The 23,126-nt window shown below is 52.8% G+C and overlaps 1 protein-coding gene across 1 annotated transcript in view; it reads right to left on the bottom strand.

Moving 5' to 3' along the window:
* The window catches only part of LOC122391593 (putative fatty acyl-CoA reductase CG5065), a 45,890-nt gene that overhangs the window by 2,428 nt on the left and 20,336 nt on the right, over positions 1-23,126 (bottom strand). The window contains exons 3-7 of the mRNA XM_043385685.1: positions 17,344-17,469; positions 16,405-16,550; positions 14,963-15,072; positions 4,040-4,232; positions 598-837 (exon numbers count right to left, since the gene is read on the bottom strand). Of these exons, the coding sequence (XP_043241620.1) occupies positions 598-837; positions 4,040-4,232; positions 14,963-15,072; positions 16,405-16,550; positions 17,344-17,469 (815 nt within the window). The remainder of the gene's footprint in view (positions 1-597; positions 838-4,039; positions 4,233-14,962; positions 15,073-16,404; positions 16,551-17,343; positions 17,470-23,126) is intronic.

The following is a 23,126-nucleotide window of genomic DNA, read 5'->3' as shown; positions in this document are numbered from 1 at the left end:
CAAACACACCACCTCGACAAACCAGCTATAGACACAGACCGTCCAAACTCACTGAGTCGGAAACCGTCCACAGTTTTCATAGCACCTGATGTCGTTATCGGTCTTATCTTTACATTGCAAGGCCCCCCGCATACTAATTCAGGGTTGACCATTGTTATGCAAGATGCACAAGGCAAACGATGCAAATCCCATACAAGGTGCTGAGCTAGACAAAGCGAGTTCGTACAGTTAAGCCGAGGGAAGGTCATTCTCGGCTCTTAGCACTTGTAAATAACTCGACAATCAGCATAAGAGCGGTCTAAGTCAATGGTACCTGAACGAGACCCGGTACCAAGGACGGCTGCAAGACACTCCGCAGACACTGCGCCATGGCCCGCTAAACTAGCCCGGTCCCAGCGACCACACCGGTCTCCGGCAGCACCCACTTGGTTAATCTGGCCAACCATTTCGAAGATGATCATTCGGGCTCCATTAATGGGAAAACGGTTCGTCAGATGCTGTCCTCACAACTGTTTTGAATTTGGCCCGTCCCAGAGGGAACAATTTTATCAAACATTGAACCATCCTCATTTGTCCTGTTCAGTGCCTAATACTCACATTGGTTTTTTGCCCATGAGCATTATGACGGCGTCGATGGCGTAGGCCGGCAGGAAGTGGCAGACGGCCACCCAGAAGTTGTGCAGCATCGGCGACTTGGTGAAGCTGCCGCCCGGGTACCAGAAGACGTCGCTCAGCGGACTGCGGCGCAGCTCGTTGTGGCCATATTTCAACACCTGACGCCAGTAGATGGGACGGATGGAGCCGGACGCGCAGTTGTACACCAGCATCTCCTGTGGCCTGAGGGCAGAGAGACGGTCAGGTCAGCCAAAGGCAGACATCACCTGTGGCCTATGCCTACAGGAAAGGTCTGGTCAGATGGTCAAGTTGGGTCAATAATCCCTACTGGGTCAGCCGGTCAGGATATGCCAGGCTAGGTCAGACGACCAGGCAGTCGCTAATGCGGACACAAAAATCGTAGTGTGCTGGGATAATCAGAGGATCGATGTCCCGTCTGCGGCCTGCTGCGCCCCGTAATGCATACAAACGTCGTTATCGGAAAATTGCTCCGTCGCAGCCGGAGACGGCGCAGCCCTGCCCTGTCACCAGCCGTGACCGACGGAAGGCCGTCCCATTTCCTGGGACCGATCCTCCATCCATCGCTCTGAAGCCACACGCCGCGCCTGCCCTTCCACTGACGTCCGCCAGCCCAGGCCAGCCCACAGAGTCTAAAGCCCGGTTTCGACCGCACCCGTTCCAGTGAGCTGACTTCACACCGCGCTCAGCCACACCCAAAGATATATGTATAAACCGTCACAGCCATTATACATTATGGTGGTGCATTATGCAGGCTTGGATCCGCTCCGGGCGACTCGATGAAGCTCGCTCGCAGTTCGCCTCGGCTCGTTTCTTCTCGGCTAGTCTCAGTTCGACGAGCTGGCGAGGCGGGCCGTGAACGGAACGGGGAGTGCTTTGTTTTTACGTCAGCCATCCGCCCACTTCTCGGTTGACCACCGTGTCACCACTCAGCCGCACTATCAGACCACAAAACCTCCGGGCCACTCTGCGGATGTCTAGTCCAGCCCGCTCACCCCGTCGGCGACTATTTCGAGTGGTTCGATACAAATGACTGCCGTCGGCGCGGGCGGTTGTCTGCGACTGATCGGGCCGGGCCTGCCCTAACGTCCCCGCTCACGGGCGGGCTAGGAGCGAGGGTGTTTGTTGACCGGTGCAGACCGTCCCGCCCGGCAGGACGAAAACAGCCCACCAGCGGTGCAGACGCAGTTGTCTGTGCATACCTGCATTATTGAGTCGGCACTCCGTGTCCCGCGGTCGGTACCAGACAGAGTGCGGGCGGGTAGGTACGAGACAGAGTGCCGGGGGGGGTGCCATTCGTGCGGGGAGGAATCGTTGCCTATGCAAGACGAAAAGAGTACACTTATGAGGATGTATAAAATCCGTCAGACCTTCCCTTCTACGTACACCTATCTTTGGTGTCCACCTCGTGAGCAATAACGACCATATAATGCCTAATGGATAGTTTTTTCCTCCACTAAAAAACCCTCTCTGCGGCCGTCTGACCGGCGCTATCGGAGTCCACACAGGCACTCAACACTGTGTCAATATCCGGTCCTGTGGCGCCCAGTGCCCGGCGCGCGGTCCCACTGACCGCCCGCCGCGCCGACCGGCCGCCGATCAATTAGCCCCGGCGTGCCCACCCCTCCCTGAGGACGACAGCGGGAGCTGGCTTCCGGCCAGACTCGGCCAGCGACATCACCCAGATGAGACTGATGGAGGATGGGGTAAAGGAGGAGGGAGTAGAAAGGAAAAGAGTAGAGACTAGAGAGGGCAACGGTCCGTTTCGAAAAGAACAGAGGTGCCCCTTGGACGCCAGATTAGTGCAAGATAATGCGTTTTCTTGAGTGCTTTTAGGTGTGATGCTTTCGAGTTTCGAGCGCTATTAAATCCCACCGCAAAGAGAGCGCACCCCTTCCGCGTGGTCCCACGCACGCACTTACAAACGATGGCATTACGAGAAACGCAGGTGTTCAACGATTAAACACCTCCGCACTCGCCCAAATCGGATGAACCCCTGAAATTCCAGCCGCTCTCAGGATGGCTCAGCCTCAAACGCACACGGGCCACCCTTCCGCACCTCTCACGGACACCTGCTGAGCGCCGAGCAGCCCGAGCTGCCGGTACACGAGCCGCCAAGCCGGCTTACCATGCGCACAGCCGGGTCCGCGCGGAGTCCGCCCTCTGGCCACGCGCACAGCCGGGTTCCGCCCGGCTCAGAGCGCCAGTTTCCGGCCAGATCGGGAGGCCGGGGCGCCCAGGACAGAGCCACTGGGACCAGTTGGCAGCCGACATCGACCACAGAGGCGACCGGCGGCAGTGCCCGGAGACCTCGCGTGCCGCGGCGGGCCCTCGCAGACGCGGCAGACGGAGGACTCACATTGATCGAGACCTTCTCACGGCGATCGGACGAGATGCTCGATAGCCGCAGGTCCCGAGTTGCTGATCGATTTTTTACCAAGGCGATGGGTGGGTATCAGCTGCGGTAATATTCATAGAAATGAGCTTGCAATATTATTTTGAGAATGCTGTATTCGTAATTGAAGTAAACGGCTCCAAGTTAACGGAAGATCCGTCCGCATCCCGTCCGTATGTACGGATAGATCACCCGTCATCGGGTCCCGCAGAGAAGGATTCGGCAGGGGTTTCCCCGGTGTGTCCCGCATCCTTCCCACTGTCTCCCGTCGTTCGGTGACGCTCCAAGGTCAGCCGGGGTGAGGCGGGGTCAGACGAAGGGAGAGAGAGAGAGAGAGAGAGAGAGAGAGAGAGAGAGAGAGAGAGAGAGAGAGAGAGAGAGAGAGAGAGAGATAGAGAGAGAGAGAGAGAGAGAGAGAGAGAGAGAGAGAGAGAGGAGAGAGGGAGGGAGGGCCAGTGTTGTTCGCCCCCGTACATAGACCGTACCGGAACGGAGCTGGGTGACTGGAGGGCCGCCAGTCACGAGTCCCGGTTGCTGCGTCACGGGACGGGTGTCACAGGGACTGACACAGTCACGGCTGCAGCACAGGGATGCCTGCAGTAGCTTCAGACCTGCAGTCGTCGTTGGTGCCACCACACCAAAGCAGCGCGCGCACCCTAAATCGACTGTCGCCTCGCTCCATTTAAAACGCGATGTTTGCAGTGCTCTCACAGTCGTATCAAAGCATCGCACGGATGAATAAAAGCATCGGTGTATGAGCATATCCTCACCGCTGAGCAAACGCACAGCAATGGCAAATGAGCAAACACTTTTCATCACCATAGCAACAACGATTTGGGACACAGACACAGTCATCCTCCTCTTCCACTTACCAGAATAGGCATGTGAGCCACCAGCCTGCTGCACTACCCAAACACACCACGCCCTCCGACCACGCCCCACGCCCCCCCCCCCCCCCCCCTCCATTCCCCAGACAACGCCCCCCCCCCCCCGAGGAGCCCCCTCTCTCACCGGTGGACGGCGGTGTGCCAGGCGGCCGTGATCATCAGGTTGATGGGCACGTCCACGGGTACGATGTCGGCCACCAGGTTCTCGTCACAGAGCAGTGTGCGCATCAGACCCTTCCCGGAGCCGGCGATCAGACCCGTCGGTCCGTTGAAGTTGTCGATCCAACCCGGAAGAGGCTCCTTCCAGGCGCAGGTGACTGCAAAAGGCAATGGACATAGTCAGCAGGGCTCTATTGGGACGAGTGAGATGAGTGAATGGCGGCCAAATGGCGCTATATCCATATCAATAACTGTCAGTGGCATTTTAACCCGCGCCCCGTAGGGCTACCGGCGGACCCTACCACCCCGTAGGGGGGGGGGGGGGCCGTTTCGGCCCCCCCCTAAGATCTCGGAAAGTTACCGGCCGATTTTCAAAATTCAAACGGCGTTCGATAGCCCCACCCGGGAACTACCTTTTGACCAAATTTCATTAACCTAGGTCAAACCGATGACGTCACAGGTCAGGTCAAAGGTCAGATTTTCACCGTTCACAGGCAATTCAAGAAATGTGCTGTGAAAGCGAGTAAATTGGTAATTTATTGAAAACCATCGATGGTACATTGTTCGTCAAACACATACTTTGCTATCTGAGGTCACTGATACCAGGTCAGGTCACAGCGAGGTCAGGTCACCGGGGGTCACAATATGAATGTGTCGTGTGATACATGTTTTATGGTCCATTTTACATGACAAATGCGATTATGTGGGTTAGGCAGCCTTTGGGGCCAGCCTAGGTCACGTTTTTGTGAAGGTCAGGTCAAGGTCAGGTCAAATTAGGTCAAATTTCAAAGTTGATATTTTTGCATAAAATGGGTATCGATTCGATGCAGCTCGTCACGAGGAGTCTAATGGTGGTCTTCGTTTTGCTCTACGAGTTCTAGAATGGCCAAAAATTGAGTTTGAAAATTTGACGTCATCATTTTTGAACAGTTTTTTCGCTATAACTTGGCCAAGAAATGAGGTATCGATCTGAAATTTGGTATGTAGATAGAAGACGGTAGGCACTATCACATATATTCCGGTTTTTTCGAAACTCAAAAAACTTTTTGGATTTTTTGGCGAATATATCCAAAAAAATGCTTTTTTGATTTTTGGGGGTCAAAACTCAAAAATTTCAAAAATTCGAGATAGCAGTTTTGTAGCCCTGTCAATTCTACACCTTTTATGTCTTGATCATTTTTCTGTATCTTCAAAGCTGTAGTCCTGACAGGTCTTCTCGCGAAGGTCTTTTTTCGGTCGAAAATGACAGAACATGACGTCACTCTGACGTCATTTGTGGCCAACCTATCATAGCCTCTGGAAAAATTTTTGGTCACAATGTGTAAAATTGATGCCCGGAGGGGTCCTGAAAGTTTGGTGGCGATATCTCCAGCCGTTTAGGAGATATCGACCGAAAAGGACAGGGGGGGCCGTTTCGGCCCCCCCCCTACGGGGCGCGGGTTTTAAATGAAGGAAGTTCCTGCGCCACCGTCGAGTATGTGAAAAATGAAGATGCGTAGCGTTTAGGCCTGGAGCACACATGTCGAACCTAGAATAAGGTCAAGAATACCGCCTACGTGTGGTATGCGGAAAAGCTTCGTGTTCGTATAGCCGATGCTAAGCGACGGCTTGAATAACACATGGAGGTGCTTACAAGCTCGAGTGCATCTGCTGCGAACTAGATACACCATTGAATTGGCACGGCCGGCGCGGCGTACCAGGATGTTCTACAATCATGAGGTCGTTGGCGGTCCCACCATATCCAATATCCGCGCCGGAGGAGGAGGAGGGGTCAGCGGGTAAACGCGCCGCACAGGGCGGGCGGTCACGTACGGCCTTTTGTGACCCGGAGCTAGCCCTCCCCAGCCAGCCATTCAACGAGCTGGTCTGGCCCGTGGCGGTTCTGCAGTGCAGGTGCAAATAGACGGTTCATTTGGTCCTCCAGCTCCCGAAGGTCTATCAAATAGACTCGTTCGGTCTTTAACCTCCGGCGGTACACATAAAAGACTTATCGGTCATTGAACTATCGAGGGCGCAAAAAGCATTTATCCACACCCGATGGGTAATTCTTATTACGACTGGATACCGTCATCCTTCTATCAGATCACAAACCCTTCCTCCCTCGACCCCGTCACTGACGATAGTCCGAGTCACCCTTCCATCTGTCCCCTCGGCCCCCCTGACAGCTGCCGTCCGGTGTCGTCGCTGGCACGTCGCCCGCTCGGCCCAGACGCGGCCACATCCCGTCCTCTCTGCGTGCTCCTGGCACGGTCAGCGTTCACGGTGCCGACAGACCTCCGAACACACCGTTAGCCGAGCCGAGCACACAGGAACACACAGACGTGCAGACAGAACACACACGGATGCGGGAGCAACGACACATTCATGTGTGATTGGCGCTGTTTGCCGATGACGACCGCCACGGAAGGCTTCGAGCCTGATCCCGTTGGAGCGTGAAGGTCTCGGTGTGGTGGCACTAAGTCCGAGCGGTTTAACGACTCGATAAAATGGGCTCGTCACCTGCAGCACCCTTCTGGCCGGCCTTGAGATCGCAAAGCGGTCGGCCGAGTGTTTGCCATGGTGGAATCGTTTCCGGCACCCCACCTGCCGTCAGAGGTCGCCCCTGAGTGTCGCTTCATGTGATCCCTCCCGAACACGGCTACCTAGAAGGGCACTGGAAAGCCCGGCTTCCGGGCCGCTGTTACAATCAGCGTGCACTAATGTGTTGACTAAAGGACAGGACCGAGCCCGGCTGCTGTAGTCAGAACACTTGATTAATCGACGCTCCGTCATGAGGGTCGGGAGCCAGAGGACGCCAGCAACGGTGCTCTAATATGCCTACCTACAGCTAACGATTTAACCCTCGCACGACCAGGCCATTTCTCATAACACGAACGACCAGGGGGGGGGTTGTTACGACCCCCCCCCCCCTGGCGTTTCGAAACGGAAGGTCGTAGAGCTTAGCGGAAAAAACCAACGGATTGCTCTCAACGAGATCTCGCGATTGGTGGTATATTTTTTGGTCCTAGGTCAACATTTGACCTACTTATGACCGGTCAAAGGTCAAATTTTCCGAAAAAATCAAACTTTTTCAACTTTCCGCGGCGATTGCGGCAAAACGGTGGGAGATATCGACTTGAAACCTTCACTATCGTGTTCCTTGATCAATTCTCTATCGTTTGGTATGTATTTCGTTTCCCTAGCTCTAAAAATGGCGCGTTGGGAGCGCCGGAAGTCGGCAAGGTCACAGTCGGCGGCAGAAATTCGAAAAATCAAAATTTAAATTTTTTAAATCTGATTCTATTTTTGGATTTGGGAGGTCCATTTGCTCCATATAGAAGCTAATATTGCTGCATATTCCCATTGAGGTGACAAGAATTAGCAAAATAGTGGTTCGGGCGCTTTTCAAAAATAGTACCGGACGCTGTTCCTCTTGTGACGTCATAGCTCCGTGACCTGACCTGACCCGGTCAATTTTCTTGCACCACACGATAGCCAATGCTTGCCTCAACATGCATGGGAAGTTTCATCATGATCCATCAAACAATGTGGGTATCACCGGCAGAAAACCTAGGGATTCGGCGCACACGTTTGGTAACTGTCGGCCGGAGGCTGTACCTCTTATGACGTCATAACTCCGTGACCTGACATGACCCGATCAATTTTTTTTTTCGGCAAAAGATGCGCAAAGGTTGCCCCAGAGGGTATTGAAAATTTCAGCCCGCTACGACAAACCGTTTAGCGTGCACTTCGAAAAAACCTCAGGGGGGGGGTTGATACAACCCCCCCCCCCCCCCCCTAGGCGTTCTAGGGTTAACTACAACGATGAAACGACTCACGATCTGACGGCAACCATTTGACGACAACGATTTGACGACAAGGATACAAAGACTGGCGATATATCGATAAACAATTCGCGAAAGAGTTTACCATTTGTGTTTTCATGAAGGTCGTTGCTGCATTATAAGTTCTTAGCCCCATCCGTTTTAGCTGCTAATTCCGACTACAGCTCATCAGTGAGCGGAAAGGCTTATTTCAAAATCCACCCAAATCCTCCCGACAATGCGGCATCCTTTCAGTAAGACCTCCACCGCCCACCGTGGACCATATTACCGCTGACCTGTATCTTACTATACAAAAGCATCTGTTCTCGGTCACGGCCCCGGTCGGCGACGTCGCGCCGACCCACAGCTGCCAAACCACTTGCACTCTCAGCCGCCACCGGCCCCGGTCGGCAGCTCCGGTCGGCGCGGCGGGCCATAGTGATAACAGCAGGGCGGGTCGGCACGCGCGAGCCGCCGCACCGGCCCGCCGGACGGTCACAGCCCGGCTGACGCCGCTGCTGACAGGGCAGGGCGCCGCCGGCGAGAGGCGGAGACCAGCCCGGCGTGAACGATTCGACGGCATTCAGAGCCGACCCGAGAAAATCCCCAGACGAGGGCGGATCAGCGGCTATTTTTGGGCCGGCCGTCGCGGTCACGATGTTGCCTGGGTGATGAGTTCATGGGACCTTGACCTGGCATATACAAGGGGTGTTTTTTGACGAGGCTTATAAATCTGCCGACCAGTTCATGGTGAAATAAGAGACCAGAATAGCAAGCTTTTCAATTATATTCCAAAGAGTCCACACTTTTCCAGGAAGCCAGCCCAGCACTGTGCATTGTGCAATATCTAAGCCCAAAATCATGAAATGCCCAGCTCAATAAGCCGTACCTACTGTTCTACTCCTCGACTTCAGAATATCTCGTGCCAGAATCTGAGCGCGGAAAGGTCTCGTTGCGAACGTCAGAGGTCCGTCTAAGTGCCCCCGCGCCGGTCACCGGTCATCGGCGTCGTCCCGGCGATTCTCACGGGTGAAAGTGAGTCGGCGCCGTGACCTAGACATTCGGGCGTGGCGGGCAAGGCCGCCGTCGCCCGGGGCCCAGGGATTCCTGCGCGCCGGTGGCCGCAGCAGACTTTCTCCCCCGCTCGGCGATGCGGTCGATCGCCCCTGCAGCTGCACCCTGTGCCGGAGCAGGCGAGGCAGACGGGGCAGGCGAGGCAGAATGGCTTACGGGGCCCAGGCGAGGCGGGCGGCATACGGGGCATTATAGGCGGTATAGGTATACGAGTACCTCTATGTCCAACACACAATTGGATGGCCCAGGGTGACCCATAAATTGGTTTTCGGGCTCCAGTTATATCAATCAACGGCTGGGCCTGACTAACTCCGACCGACCTCGGTTTGAGCTGTTCGTCGGTTCGACCCCAAGCTAGCACAGACCGATCTACGTCGGCTTCCCCACCTGACAGATTGCTGCGCTGACTGGCCACCGACCTTGACCGTGCAGCCCACTGACATTGTGGTCAGTGTTGACCGCATAAGCCCGAACACTCGGCTGCACAGTGCAGCCTGCCAGCGCGGATTATGGCCAGATTTCTGCGCCGATACAGATGAATAGGGCACACCCACAGATAGCCGCCGACACGGCCAACGAATACTGATGAGGCAAACGACTGAATGAATCATAGTTTTTGCATGGAGTCTAGGGAAATTTCCTCGGATTCAGATGAAAGATGACCCAGTTTCACATAAACTATCATAGGTTACCTATGTCATGTTATACAATTGACCTCCCGTGCAATTACCTATGACCCACATCACAGAGATGTGCATTCGGTCCGATTACGTCATGATAATTCATTACCTTTGCCTTTGCAAATCTAGTTATATGGTGTTCTTTTATTGAAATGCTCGGCTGCAGCTGTTTTAAATGAAAATTGGTGAAGGTTCAGCGGCATGCATGCTCTTCTTTACAGGAAAATGGAGTCAAGGTAATAGCTTTTCTCCCTATGGGTTAAAACATTCATAGCTATTTCAGAAATCACGCCTAGGTATACTGTACGGGACATCACCTATTCAGGCGAAGCCGACAGCTAAACAGCGTTTGATCGAACCAGCACCGATTAACGGCCAATTACCGAATAACCGGTAATTGTTGATCGATGCAGCGCCGAACAGCCCGCGGTGCTGACTGCTGAACATTGAAAGTAATGTGAAAGTAACGCGAAGCGTTTGCGGCGTAGAACGCCTCTTAGAGATGGCGAGTGGTTCGGTAGCGGCCATTTGCTCGATCTGAGAGGCCTTATCTCGCTGCGGTTTGTCACAAGTACCGCTTCACAACTCGCAAGTATGGCGCACATATATCTAACATATTGTCTTGGTAAGGCGGCAAGTAACTTAAATGGGCCGGCACAATGGATCTGGAGGATATTGGAGCCTTTTGAAGGTTATATATTCCTCAAAATATCTTTTCAATTAATAAAACTGATTATTTATTTTAGTACTTGTCTGCACTGCGGACAACAGAAATCACTTGTGGGTATCCCGAGGATGATATCATTAAGTTCAGAATATTGTAATGTAACATAAAAAGCATAAATAATTAGCTCATTCTTGACGCCCGGAGCCGAAGAAATAACTTTAAATGTGCTTGAATTACACGGTGCCGAGTTTATCAATAAAAATAAAATAAATATTTCGATAGAAGGAGAAAAAGACGTCGAATGCTATTTGCGATTTTTCACGGTGACGTTTCCATGGCTTGTTTCTAGGCCGATACCGACACACTGCACACGAGCGCCGACGGTACTGAGACTCCCGGCGCTCACTCTCAGCCACGCCCCTTCTCCCTCCCTTCGCCAGCTGGCTCGCTGCCCGGCCGGGGGGGGGGGCGGGGGGGGGGGCGCCTGAGGGCGCGGTCTCCCTCGCACCGTCGGCAGACCGCCCCGCCGACATTTGACCGCCTCGTGTCGGCCCCGACGACGGGCCGACGCGACCATCGACACACGATCCCTGTCAGTCCAGCAGATATGTGATCAGACCGGCACGCGACTCGCGTCTGTCACCCTCTGAGAGGTGCGGCGCCGCCGAAACCCGACTCCCGCTGACAACCGGGCACGAGTTCGCGGACGTTTATCGATGGAACGATTGTCAGTCTGGTCGGACCAACGTGGCAGGGTCCATCTCTTAGTCTTGACAGTGACCAAACAAACCTACGCCGCTGTGCCTGGAGGGGGGGGGGGCTCTGATCAGCTGATGATCAACAGATCCCTCGGCTGTGTTAGCGGCAGTGGCGAGTGGCGATCGTTGCAACATCAAACAGACACACAAAGGGTGACCGTGGTTGTTTGTACGGATTGCGGTGGTCTGTAATCTGCGACCTTGCTGTAAACTTAGGGCTTCTCGGAATGATCCATCAATCTTTTCGGTGAAATGTTGTTGTAACTTTTGACTCATACGCGTTTCTGGTCTCGCGCTCCCGTGGAACGTGGACATGGGAATGCACGGGTTTCAGAGCCTTTGGGTGGGGCTAATAACCGGATTGCTATTGGTCGGCAGTGATCTTTTATAGTTACCTACATGCGAGCATAGCATTACCTATAAAATTAAGGTCAAGTCAGGTCAAGGTAAAAAGGTAAGGTCGGTTCAGGGTCAGAAAGATTCTAAGCATTTAAGCAGCTCCTTTCTACATATGCAATTAACGTAACCTTTCTGAAACAAATTAGGTACCTTTGCCATCAAATTGGAACGACTGACCCGAATCGCATCAAGTTGTATGAAGGAACTGGGAAGTGCAACGTGTAGATACGGAGCAAATTATCGACCGGAAGCCGGTTTCGATACTTAGATAAGATAATATGTGGAAGCCAGAAAATGCACTGTCAGGTCAGAACGATTCAGTTATTTTGGCGGTTAGCCATCCCTGCAGGCTATCGGCGCCAATTGAGTGTGTGGAGGGGGAGACGGATATTTTAAGTCGACGTGTAAAAGATAAGCAATTCCAAACTTCAACGGAAAAGGCGTGTACCAAAAATCGTCACCACGCCCCAGCGAGCCAATTGTCGACCCATGGCACGGCCGCCTGATATCCGCACCGTATCACACCCCGCCGGCCAGTCAGCTGAGCAATGTATACCAGTGACGTCATAGTGGCACCACCACGTGCCACGTCACCGGGCGCCGCTCCAACGGGCGTCACGCGGGACCGGCGTGACAGACCGGCGGTCGGCACCGCACGACCGCCGCAAAACTGACTGCGGGACACTTGTGGATTCAGGAAGGAGATTTCAGACGCTGCAGGGGCACACTTCCCCAAAATCAAACATTTCCAAAAGATCTTTAGTTTTGCCTATGTCTTGTGCATTTGCAAACAACCATGTTTTCCTAAAAGTTGTCGGGCTTTCTTTCTATGCGAGCAAACGGCGAATTCATCCATTTCGGGCGCTGAGGAGGGGCAAATGCCACTGATACCCTACCCCGGATCCGGAAGCGCATCGTGACGTCACACGTGCCACACGTGTCGCACGAGCCGAGAGGCCGCACGGGCCCAGTTCGGTAACCGGATAAAAGTTAGCCTCCGGACTCCGTGATGGTCATCGACTTACGAGAGATGATACTCCTATAGTCTCAGACGACGGGGTCAAGACCAACGTGCTGATAGTTGGTGTTACCCAATGGTCAGGTAATTGACCTTTACGAATAAACGGTACAAGGCTAACCCATTATGCTGTAGTAAAACAAACTTGTGAAATTTATCACAGGGTTATCAAATGTAGCCGGTTCAAATGTCGTAAAACGTGCATTGTGGCACAAACCAGTTGAGAATTGACATGCATAACAAAGGTATGAGGCATGGGTACAGTATTGTTATAAAGGTCTAAATGCCGTCAAGCTACCGACATGATCACCATAAAAATGGGTTGATGTATTTACCTCTTGTATTTTACCTTACCAAATGGACTTCGGCTTCCAATGGAACAGCACAACAAAGCGCATCCCGATTGTGAATGCACAGAGATGCAGTTCACGCCGACCAAATTAATGACCGTCTAACATGACCACCTGTATGCAAACATCGCTGGAAAGCAGCCCATTTCCCAGCGTAATACCATAAACAGATCTGGGCCGGGCCTGAGCCCGCTCGACGACAGGCGCTCGCAGGCGGGGACGGGGCGCGGAGCAGTGAGTCGCGATAGGACCGGTAGGAGCCGCGCGTCACTGGCGGCGACTCTGCCACACGCCGGTCCGCCCGGCTCCCCGCCGGCGCACCCGGTGACCGGGTCAGGTCAGTGGCGGCGGCGGCGTCCGACGGGGCGGGGCCGCCAGCCGAGCCGGCGCCGCCGACCGCCGTGCCATCCGGCCGATCAATAGCCGTTCCGCCGACCCTGAGACCGAGCCGCCCGCCCGCCCGCCGACCGGGCGGCCGTGGCGGTCACGACTGGGCACTGAACGGTGAAGGAACGGAGGAATAACGCCTGCATAACCGCCAACCGCACGGCAAGGTTACACTAGGCAACGGCTAACGAACACCACCAACAAACCGCTGCGGCCGGACCGTTTCCCTTGCGTCAGGAAACCCCCTGTAATTCGTCGGCGTCGGCGGCGATTCAGAATGAGGGCACACCTCCATAGCGTGCTCCCGGACCGCACACGTGACTGGTGGCCCATCCTATGCCCACGCACGGTTCGTGTACGCCCAGTAGCGACCGTCGTTCGCCGTGGTTCGCGGCGGTTCGGTCCGGTCGGCGCTGGTGCGGGACAATAAAACAGTCAGTCGTGCCCGCAGTGCGGCGGGCCGTCCCCGTGCCTGGCGGGCGGGGCGAACCGTCCGTGCCCGCCGGGCAGGCTTTATTGGGCCGGCGCCTGCCAGCCGCGACACCTCGGTCGAATTCCGCACAGGCCACGAGCTTTATCGAAAGGCCCGCGTGCAATGTGCATGCATGCTGAGCACCAAACGAAAAGTGCAGCCTTTAAAACGGCGAGCTTGCGAGATTTTAGTTCGAGCTTCCCGATACCGGCGGATAGGTATATGTATGCATTGCCGTTCTTGCACGGCTGTATTGCTATAAGTATCGTACCAAAGATGGTCCGGAATTATTTAAACTTGTTTAGGGCGGTTAGGAAATGTAGGTAAATGTCATTAGTTAAATTGTTCACTTAACAAAAAGAAAGTGACATCAATGATTTATTACCTGCAAAGATCGCGCAATGCAATACTGTTTTAACGCTATGCTAAAAGTCGAGCCTAAATCTTCCGTCACAAATAGTTCACAATTGAATGAAACTTGAATGAGGTGACTTATGGGGAAGGCACATTAAACAACATTCATTTGATTTGAAGAATATTCGTCAACTAGAATTTCACCCTATTTGCTAATATTATGGTGCATTCCTGCCGTTTCAAATAAAACTCATTGACTCCACTTGAATTTGAATGGAACACCAAACCCCCCATGCGATCGAACAAGTTTCGCTGTTCAAGCACTGCAAACTTTGGCCATCGAAATTACGACTTCATTTGCAGTCTTAATTTACGAGCCTTGCTTTATTGGACCTCGGCTCAGTGCGCTCGAGCCTCAGAGAAGCGATGGAATTAAAAAAGGCAAAAACTGCTCTTGAGCTGTTAATAAGTCTTTTGTATAAGAGCGGGTATATTGTAACGGTCCTCGCACATGATCACCGTTTTGTGTACCCATCTACCGTATAGTCCGCAGCTGCAGTTTATTGCAATGCTCGCGAGGCCTCCTCGCTCAATGCGGTTCTCGTTTGGCTGTCAGTTGTTTAACTTACATTCAGGAGCCTGCGCGATTATGAGACAACGTTCTATAGCTAGGTTAACATGAATTTTTAGTCTTTATCTGGACTGTTCTTCCCCAAATCTCTTCCTCTGGATGACCCGATCATACCGATCTTTTTTTCAACATAATACTTCATAAATCCTACCATATACGAGGATACTGATCACAGTGGTTATAATTCCATTAATCGCATTTACGGAAGAACTGCATCCATCACAGTTTGATGCCTCCTCCGGACTCGGCGCCACCCACTGTGCGGTGTGACCGATCACCAGCCCACACTACTCACCGATGGAGGGCCGGACGATGGTGACGGGCAGGCTACCCTTCTCGCTGACAATCAGCGACTCGGCCAGCGCCTTGGTGAACGTGTACGTGTTGGGTCGGTTTCCGAGCAGTCTGTGAACGACAGCACGGCCCCACGGTCAGCGCATCAATCATTCATTGACCGGAGAACGGTGGTACACGGACACGGGGCGCCGACAGCAATTCGTTATTCGGCGGGGACCGGAACCGCGCCGACAGTGTGGTCTAAAAATGCCTTGGATGTGTGATAAACGGTGATTTGTGAGTGCTATAGTCCAGACCGAGGAGGTTGAGAGGTTCACGGTGGATATAGCGAAAGGTGAAAGAGGGTAAAACTGCGGAATGAAGTAGTTAGTTATGTCTCCGAATATTGGTTTTGCTTTGGATAGATTCAGTTTGTACGTTTATGTCACTAAATCATTCATAAGTCCACAGATAATATGGTTCATGATATCTATGATAAGTATTATTCATGCTGAGAGCATATGCACTTACGGTAATTGGTTCCGCAAGAAAAATGAGAAGCATCTGCATTCATCTCATTCCGCATAAGAAACTGGTGCTCCCTCGAGATTAATGCATGTATAAACGTAGGAACGTAAGCCGTTACAGGTACTGAAAAGCTATCAACAAGTCATTTCCGGGTTGGTGTAACATAATAACTGCTGCAGATGATTTCCTCAAAATGTGTCGCACACATCTGCGTTATTTTGCTTCGAAACTAAATGCAGCATGATGTGTTATTGATCGCAAACATTTCCAAGAAGCTGCAGCCAACAAGGCAAACACTGCGGTGACACCACTCCGACTGCATTCCGCGGCGCCGCCAGCGAGGCCGGAGGTCCGGTAGCCCCCTCCCTCCACCTCACCCCCGTCCCGTCGGCCACGTCCGGTCCCGGTAAGTCCCCACTTCTGCTGCGCAGGAACCATAGAGCGCAGAGCAAGACGGCAGAGTCAGAAATAGCGTCAGCTGCTCCGCGTCGCATCCGTCACCGAGGCGTCAGATTAGCCGGAGCTCTCATCAATCACTCTGCTGTCATATTATGTGAGATGTTAAGTCGTAGGTTACGTGGCAATTAGTGCGTGTTGATATTCGCGATGCCACTGAGTGAAAATTCACAGACACGGAGATTTGTCTGAAATTTTGATCGAAAATTTTGTGGAACAGACAGAGGTAAATTAGATGTTTCGTTCATTGCTCGTTTGTGACTTTCGTTAGAATTTACTATGCTCGAAGGATGTTCATATGGATGCTGTTGCTGGTTCATATAAATTGAATTTAAGACGTCTGATCTGGAAAGGCCATGGACAATGCTCGAATTAATTCCAACTCAGGATAAAATCAGTCCTGATAATGAATGACGTAACTACGCCCTGTCACCGCAGTAGCCAGAGACACACCATCTGACGTGTCACGCGACTCACCTTGGCGTCATGTCGGCGATGACGTCCTCATCAAGCCACTCCACGGTGTCCATGACCTTTCGCGGGTCAGCGGGGCTCGGGTACACCATCTCGTCAATCACCTCCCGATCACAGTTGGCGTACGCCGTCGATACGTGGATGAACGCCTGGGGAGATAGACAAGTGGTCAGTGGTTGAGTTCATGGTGGTCCAAATGAGGTCAGAAGAGGTCACACGGATCAAGAGATGTCATAAGGGGTCACATGGGGTCGCAAGGAGTACAGAGTGTTGCAAGGGTTACGCGGGGTCACGAGAGGTTGCACGGAGTCATGAGAGGTCGTGATAGGTCATGAGGGTCACTGGGACTACTCCAAGTCATCACAGTTCACATGGGTCACGACGGGTCACGTGGAGTCAGGAGGGAGGCTGGCGAGGCATGAGCAGAAGCTGCGGATCCCCATGATGGGAGGTGCCACGGGGCGAAGAAGGAGAGTGAGACACTGGCTGGGGGGGGGGGGGGAGAAATGGGCATGGGACGCGGTGGCAGTGGGGGAAGGGTAGGAGGAGGTGGCAGTGGGGGAAGGGTGTGGGAGGCGGTCCCGGGCCGCGGCAGCCGACACTGACGGACGCGCCTGGGGCGAGCCGGTGGTCGGGTTGAGGGATGGCCCTGGACCAGGATGGATGGACGTGCCCCGGACAATGTCAGCGCGCCAAACAGCCGGCACATGCATCAGTGAACAAGGTCAGCAGCACAATAGTCAGCAGTTCGTCAGTTAATAAGACATGATTTCGTGTTATTTTTACGGCTCACTGTCCCAAATCCACAGTAACTGCTTGCTCTCATCCGGGGCACATCTGATAAAACCGTGACGTAGATCGACAAAGGCCAACACACATTGCAGACACACAACCTTATAATCAGAGCGATAAGGTGTGCCTCCCTCCCTAATGCACACATACCTCGAGTTTGGGCATTTTCTTGGCCAGGTGCAGCAGGGACTGCGTGCCTTTGACGTTCATGTAGACGGACACCTTGAGCGCCTCGTCGAACTTGACTGTTGCCGCCGAGTGGAAGACGATGCTCACCTGGAAGAGACGGGGGAGGGGGCGGTTAGCAATCCACAGCGCCAGCGAGACACTCGCGTAAATCGATCCTCAGGGCGGGCCACTAAATCAATCACAGCGACACCGTCAGTGGTGTGCAGTAGTTAGCACTCAAATCATAAAAATGCGATAAAAGGAAGGCGGATAAAAAATACCGCATCGACTGAGACTGGCTAGCATCGTTGGCAGTGGTGGTCTGAATGTGGGGTCAACGGGGTCGGGCATTGGTAGGCCGCGCCGCCACATATCCGATCACCTTCTGGGAATTCGGGTCAGTTTAGAGGAACGACTGGAGCTGTGCGGATGACGTCCGGAGGGCGTGGCTTCAATCAGCCCGACGTGAGGCTGCTGCAAATTATCACTATCTCGGATGGACGCCCAGCAAGTCGCCCGTTCATGGCAAATGTCCGGCGCGTTTGCAGGCTTCGGGCGCCCGAGCGCTGATCCCGCGCTTGATGTGACTATGACCCGACCTGCAGACTTTCCCGCCGGGCCGGGGATGATTTCGGCCACTGATTTATCGTCGGTTTACTGATGCACCCTGCTGCCAAACATTGAACTGAGCGGATGGCTGGGATCGGCTGACAGAGTCAATAACGAATGGCGGGGCTGCCGGGATTACAACGTCGGGGCAGAAGGCTTCGATGGGCACTCAGTCGAATGTGATCTGGGAAAGAACTGATTTCGCGATAGAGGTTTTATCTATGATTGAAGCTGTCGCTGGCCTGATGGTTATTGCATGAAGATGCGATAGGCACGAACGTCTCATGCTTTTGTTTGATTTTTAAAAGATCACATCTCTATCATTGCCCGAGAGGGGACCAACCAAGGATGGATAAGAGGGACCAACCATGCTTATTGCTTATGCATATGCAATTCAGCCGCTCCAAAAGTTTCATGTCACGCGTGCCCTGGAGCCTGAGCTACATTTGTCTGAGCATCTCTCGGAGCGGGATGCAATCCAATTAAAGGCACGTGACAGCACTCTGGTTTCATATGGCGGCCAGTGCCACCATGCCGGCGCCCGGCAGGCGGCAGCCTCACAAACACCGGCGAGGTCGCATCAAAAAGACGGTCTGCTGCATAAAAAGCCTCCAACCTTTCCTCCCTCTTCACCCCGTGCTGGGCTTCCAGAAGGATTCGGCAGTCACAGACTCGCATCATTTACACTTATTACTCATTAGCGCTGGCTGGTCAGGGAGTCGTAATCACCAGTGACCAAACGCGTTCTGTCACAGATTCACCCCCACCTCCCGTTCTTCCCCGCTCGCTCCCTGCCATGCACTTAGCTGTCCTAATTGTCAGCCTCCTGAGAAGCTCAGCCTGTTCACCCTTCTCGCCCAGCCGTATGTCGTGTTCGTTTCCGGGAATCGATCAGCATGCCTGTCTAGCTCCTCTCCGGGAGTCCTTTCAGCTGGGCAGCGATGCAGCGCTGCATACCACAGCTCCATTGCTGATTACTATAGCTTGCAGGTGTGGTGGAGGCAGGTGGGTCCAGGCGGGACGGTTTGTATAGTGGCGTGACGGCACTAACCAGGCGCTCCGTGCCCTCCCGTGGGGGGGGGGGGCGATCGATGGTCACGGGAGGGATGGGGAGCGGGAGGGACCGGCTCGCGCCGCCGCTGACCCCGACTGACCAGTGCAGTGACCTTTGGTCTGACCGGCGCGGTGGGAGGGTCGCGGTCGGGGTCGCGAGAAAACTGACAGACGGACGGGACTGGATGTCACGGTCACGCCCATGTTCATACCCAAAACTCTGCACTTGTTCGGTAATCAAACATTCGGAGAGGACATAGTGAATAGCGAACGTGATTCAATCCAACCATGGAGTAACAGGAATGATACAATGTTCCATTAACTTTTTACCATATAAAATCCACTTACCACAGATATACCTACGGTTCTACATACATCAGCAAACAGGTGGACATGCTGTTTTTATGTCCGAGCCCCAACCAGACCCATTTATCGTGGCATTGCATTATGTCAATGGTGTCCAGTGTCTGCCTGATGTTCGAGCTGTCCAGCGGATGACCAGAGGCTAGTGCCTGATGGTGTCCAGTGTCCATCAGTATGACATCAGGTGTCTAGCCATCAGACCGTGCGGCCCAGCATTACCCAAAGCCTATATGTAGATCATACAGCTGTCCCGCTTGGCGGCCTTCTCTGCGGTCAGTTACAAAATGTCCCTGAATAACGCCTGAATGCACCACCGCGAGCGCATTTAGCGCGGCACGGTGCTGCACGATTTGTTTTGTTGCACAGAGCCGAGGTGTGTGCAACATGCGGCGGCAGCTGCCGGCCGCGCGGGGCCGCGCGGGGCCGCGGCTCGCGTCGGCCCGTGACCGGAGCACAGGGGGACGCGTGCCGCTGCCTGGGTAACGCTGAGCCCGCGGAGCGTGCGGTACGCATGGCTACCGTGATGAAAATTATGCGTGAAAGAGGAACACGATCGCATTAGTGCTGTTGAAAGCAGTCTTGAGCGCGGATACCAAAGCAGCTACGATGTCAGCTACCGTAAAAAGTCAATATTTTCCAATTCCCATTGCATTCCAGCGTTACGTGACCCGTTTTTACTGCAATCACTTATGATACAGACCGACTGGCGATAGAATCTGAGCGTCATCCAATTCCAGCGCCCACGGGCACTATTCTCCTCCGTCTCAGCCCACTGCCACAATCCGGCCGCCGCCTGCACCGGCAGACCGTCGCGTCGGTCAGTATTTATCAGGGCCGATACGTGACGCACCGGTCGGCCGCGCCACGAAAGTCAAACAGGCGCTACGATAGCGCACTGCACCGACCGGCGCCGGTTCCTGAGTCAGGCGGATCCGCCGCACCTGCGCCACCAATGGCCGCCGATTGTCCGCGTGCCGGAGACGATGGAATGGTCTCAGTGACGAATGGAGGTGTGGGTAAGGGATTTTCGATGCTATGAAGGCTCAGACACCGGAAAGCATAGAAAGCTTGACCGGACGCCTGTTTACGATTTTTAAACCCTGAGCTGAGAAATCGCAAATGGGTGTGTTTAAATAAAAGGTATATATAGTCGACTACAGAATGATGTTCCACTTTTCATAGGCAATTATTTGCCTGGAGTGGTAGGCTGTGCCGCATCACACGGGCTGAGTTCACAAATTATAGCTTTGTCCCAATGCTCACAATCGACACGCTTAATTGCGTGATAAACGGCACAACTTAGCGCTCCGGTCAACTGATAGCTTCTGAGGAGTGGAACATCATTCTGCAGTCGACTATACATAGCGTGGACCGTTCATAAACGTTAGATGTGCAGTGGATATTACTTATTAGCCTTTGTGAGGTTTTTACGTTGTGTAAAATGGTGGTTCGCATGACATACCATATCTCGGTTCATTACTTAGTGAAGTTATTTACGTAGCAAGGAGCTGATATTTTTATGCACTCGTGGATCCATAGAATAGGAAGTATTATCAATGTTCTCATATTCTGCAGAGCTCATATCCAACATTACAAGCAGATAAACTAAGCACGAAACCGAGAGAGATATGCTAGTTGTGGTTTGTTTCTTTTGGTCTGCATTTCCAGCTCACGCGATATCTGTCTGCTTTACTAAGAAATTGACTCCCGACGACTTCCAGTCATATGCGCCATCCACTTCAAGTTCCCTAAATCCTATACCTAACGGTTTCTTCTCTTCCTCTTCCTATACAGTTTTTCATCCCGTAATGCTATTATAGTGTCCGACCCAGGCCAGAGAGAAGGCGAAAATATAATCTAGGACATATGGTGTGACTGTGAGCACATGCTCATCGCTCATTAAAAGCCTAGGGATTCCCAAGAAATAAGCAGCTAAAATAGCTTCAAAATTCGCTAGCTCGGAGTGCGCTCGGCGCCTCCTGACCTGACAAATCTATAACTTGGAAATTGACATATTCCCGACAACAAGGAGCCGGGTATTGAAACTGGCACCACTACCGTGACTGTAGGATGCATGGGCACATCTCCGGTCTCCCCAATCGACTGTCACATCACTACACTAAAAGTCGTAGGGTAACTGTGGGGAAAACGCACCCCTGGGTTAAACGCCTCCCCTAAAAAATCGTATTTCTTATCGATGGATAGGTGTTTTATCCTGTCTTTCAGAACAGTCAGCTGCTTGTTTACGTAGGTCTCTATTTCCGGTTCTGCGTCTTGAGGAGCAGCGTGGGTAGGTGCTGATGTTGGTTTTGGGTGTGGTTTTTGTTGTTTTTTACAGAAGATTCCTAATATTTTGATGCCCTCTTTATATCACAAAACTTGCTATTGTGTACATCACTCAAAACTGCGTTTTCTTGTCATTCTGTTGAATGTATTATGCTGCGGCGTTAGTGGCGCGTTTTTTAAGTCAATATTTTGTTGACCGGAAATGAAGTGGATGGGGCAAGACGCCTACTCGATGCATGGGGCAAGACGCCCCCAGTTTTCTGAAAGGGGGGCGTTTTGCACGGTGGTGAGAGTGCAGGGTAGCGCCCTGTAGGTCGGGGCCGAAAAGGCCTCTCCCTGTCCTTTTTTTACTGATATATCCTAAACGACTGCAGATATCGTCACCAAACTTTCAGGACTCCTCCGGGCATCCATTTTACACATTGCAACAAAATTTTATTCCAAAGGCTATGATAGGTTGACCACAAATGACGTCAGAATGACGTCAAGTTCTGCCATGTTCATCATTTTCTGTTGATGGATGGGGTGGGGGCGCTTTGCACATGGGTATGGGCGTATTACCCAGGGTATGGGGCAAAACGCCCTTTTGTAAGGGTATGCGAAAACCTTTTTGGGGGGTTAAATACCACACGCAGGTGTCTTTTCTTGGTCTCAAAGCGTAGTAAAAAGATTGAGCTACATCATGGTGCCCAAAGGTTTAAGCAATCTGTGTTGGGTTGAGTGTCAGAAGGTTTCGCGCTTAAGGGGGGCGTTTTTGACCTATTCACCCTAAGCTTCAATTACCTATTTATTTATCTCCTCCTGGCTCCTGACGTAGCGTTTCTCGCATAACATCGTGTCGATTATCGGAAGTTCGGTGCGTGTAACCTCTGTCGTCTCAGAAAATTGAAGTGGATGGCACCTGTACCCGCTTTTTGTCGTTATCTGTGAGCGCACCAGGAAGCAGCACCGGCCGTACGATTGCCTCGCATTACGGTTGTACGGCGATGGTACGGCGTGGTAGGTACGGTGTGGTTACAGTAGCACAGCACGACTATTTCGTTTAGCTACAATATGGTTAGGTATTTAGGGCTGCACTGGTCCCAGTCACCCTATCTTACTACACGAGGACAGGGATCCAATTACACACACAGGGAACGCCCATCGACGCACTCGATTGGCTGTCGAGACTAATTGCCTATCCGATCTCCTCTCGAGTGGCACTGTCGAGATCGACACAACAGTTCCACTTGAAACACTACGCTGATGGTTCACACTTGATAATGAGAGCAGGTATCGGCGAGAGCCGACTTTGATCTTAAAGTAGTTCCTTTAACTGGATTCATATCCGTTGAACACAGCCTTTCGCTGACCAGAAGCCGCCCTCCCACTGAACTCATGCTGACCTCCCAAGTCTTATACCTCCTGTTGACTCAACAAACAAACGTCCCGCTGGCCTTGCAGTCTGACCTCCT

The sequence above is a fragment of the Amphibalanus amphitrite genome, unplaced genomic scaffold (genome assembly GCF_019059575.1).
Source record: "Amphibalanus amphitrite isolate SeventyFive unplaced genomic scaffold, NRLGWU_Aamphi_draft 000445F_arrow, whole genome shotgun sequence".
NCBI classification, from domain to species: Eukaryota; Metazoa; Arthropoda; class Thecostraca; order Balanomorpha; family Balanidae; genus Amphibalanus; species Amphibalanus amphitrite.
This window is presented reverse-complemented; position numbering and strand designations above follow the sequence as displayed.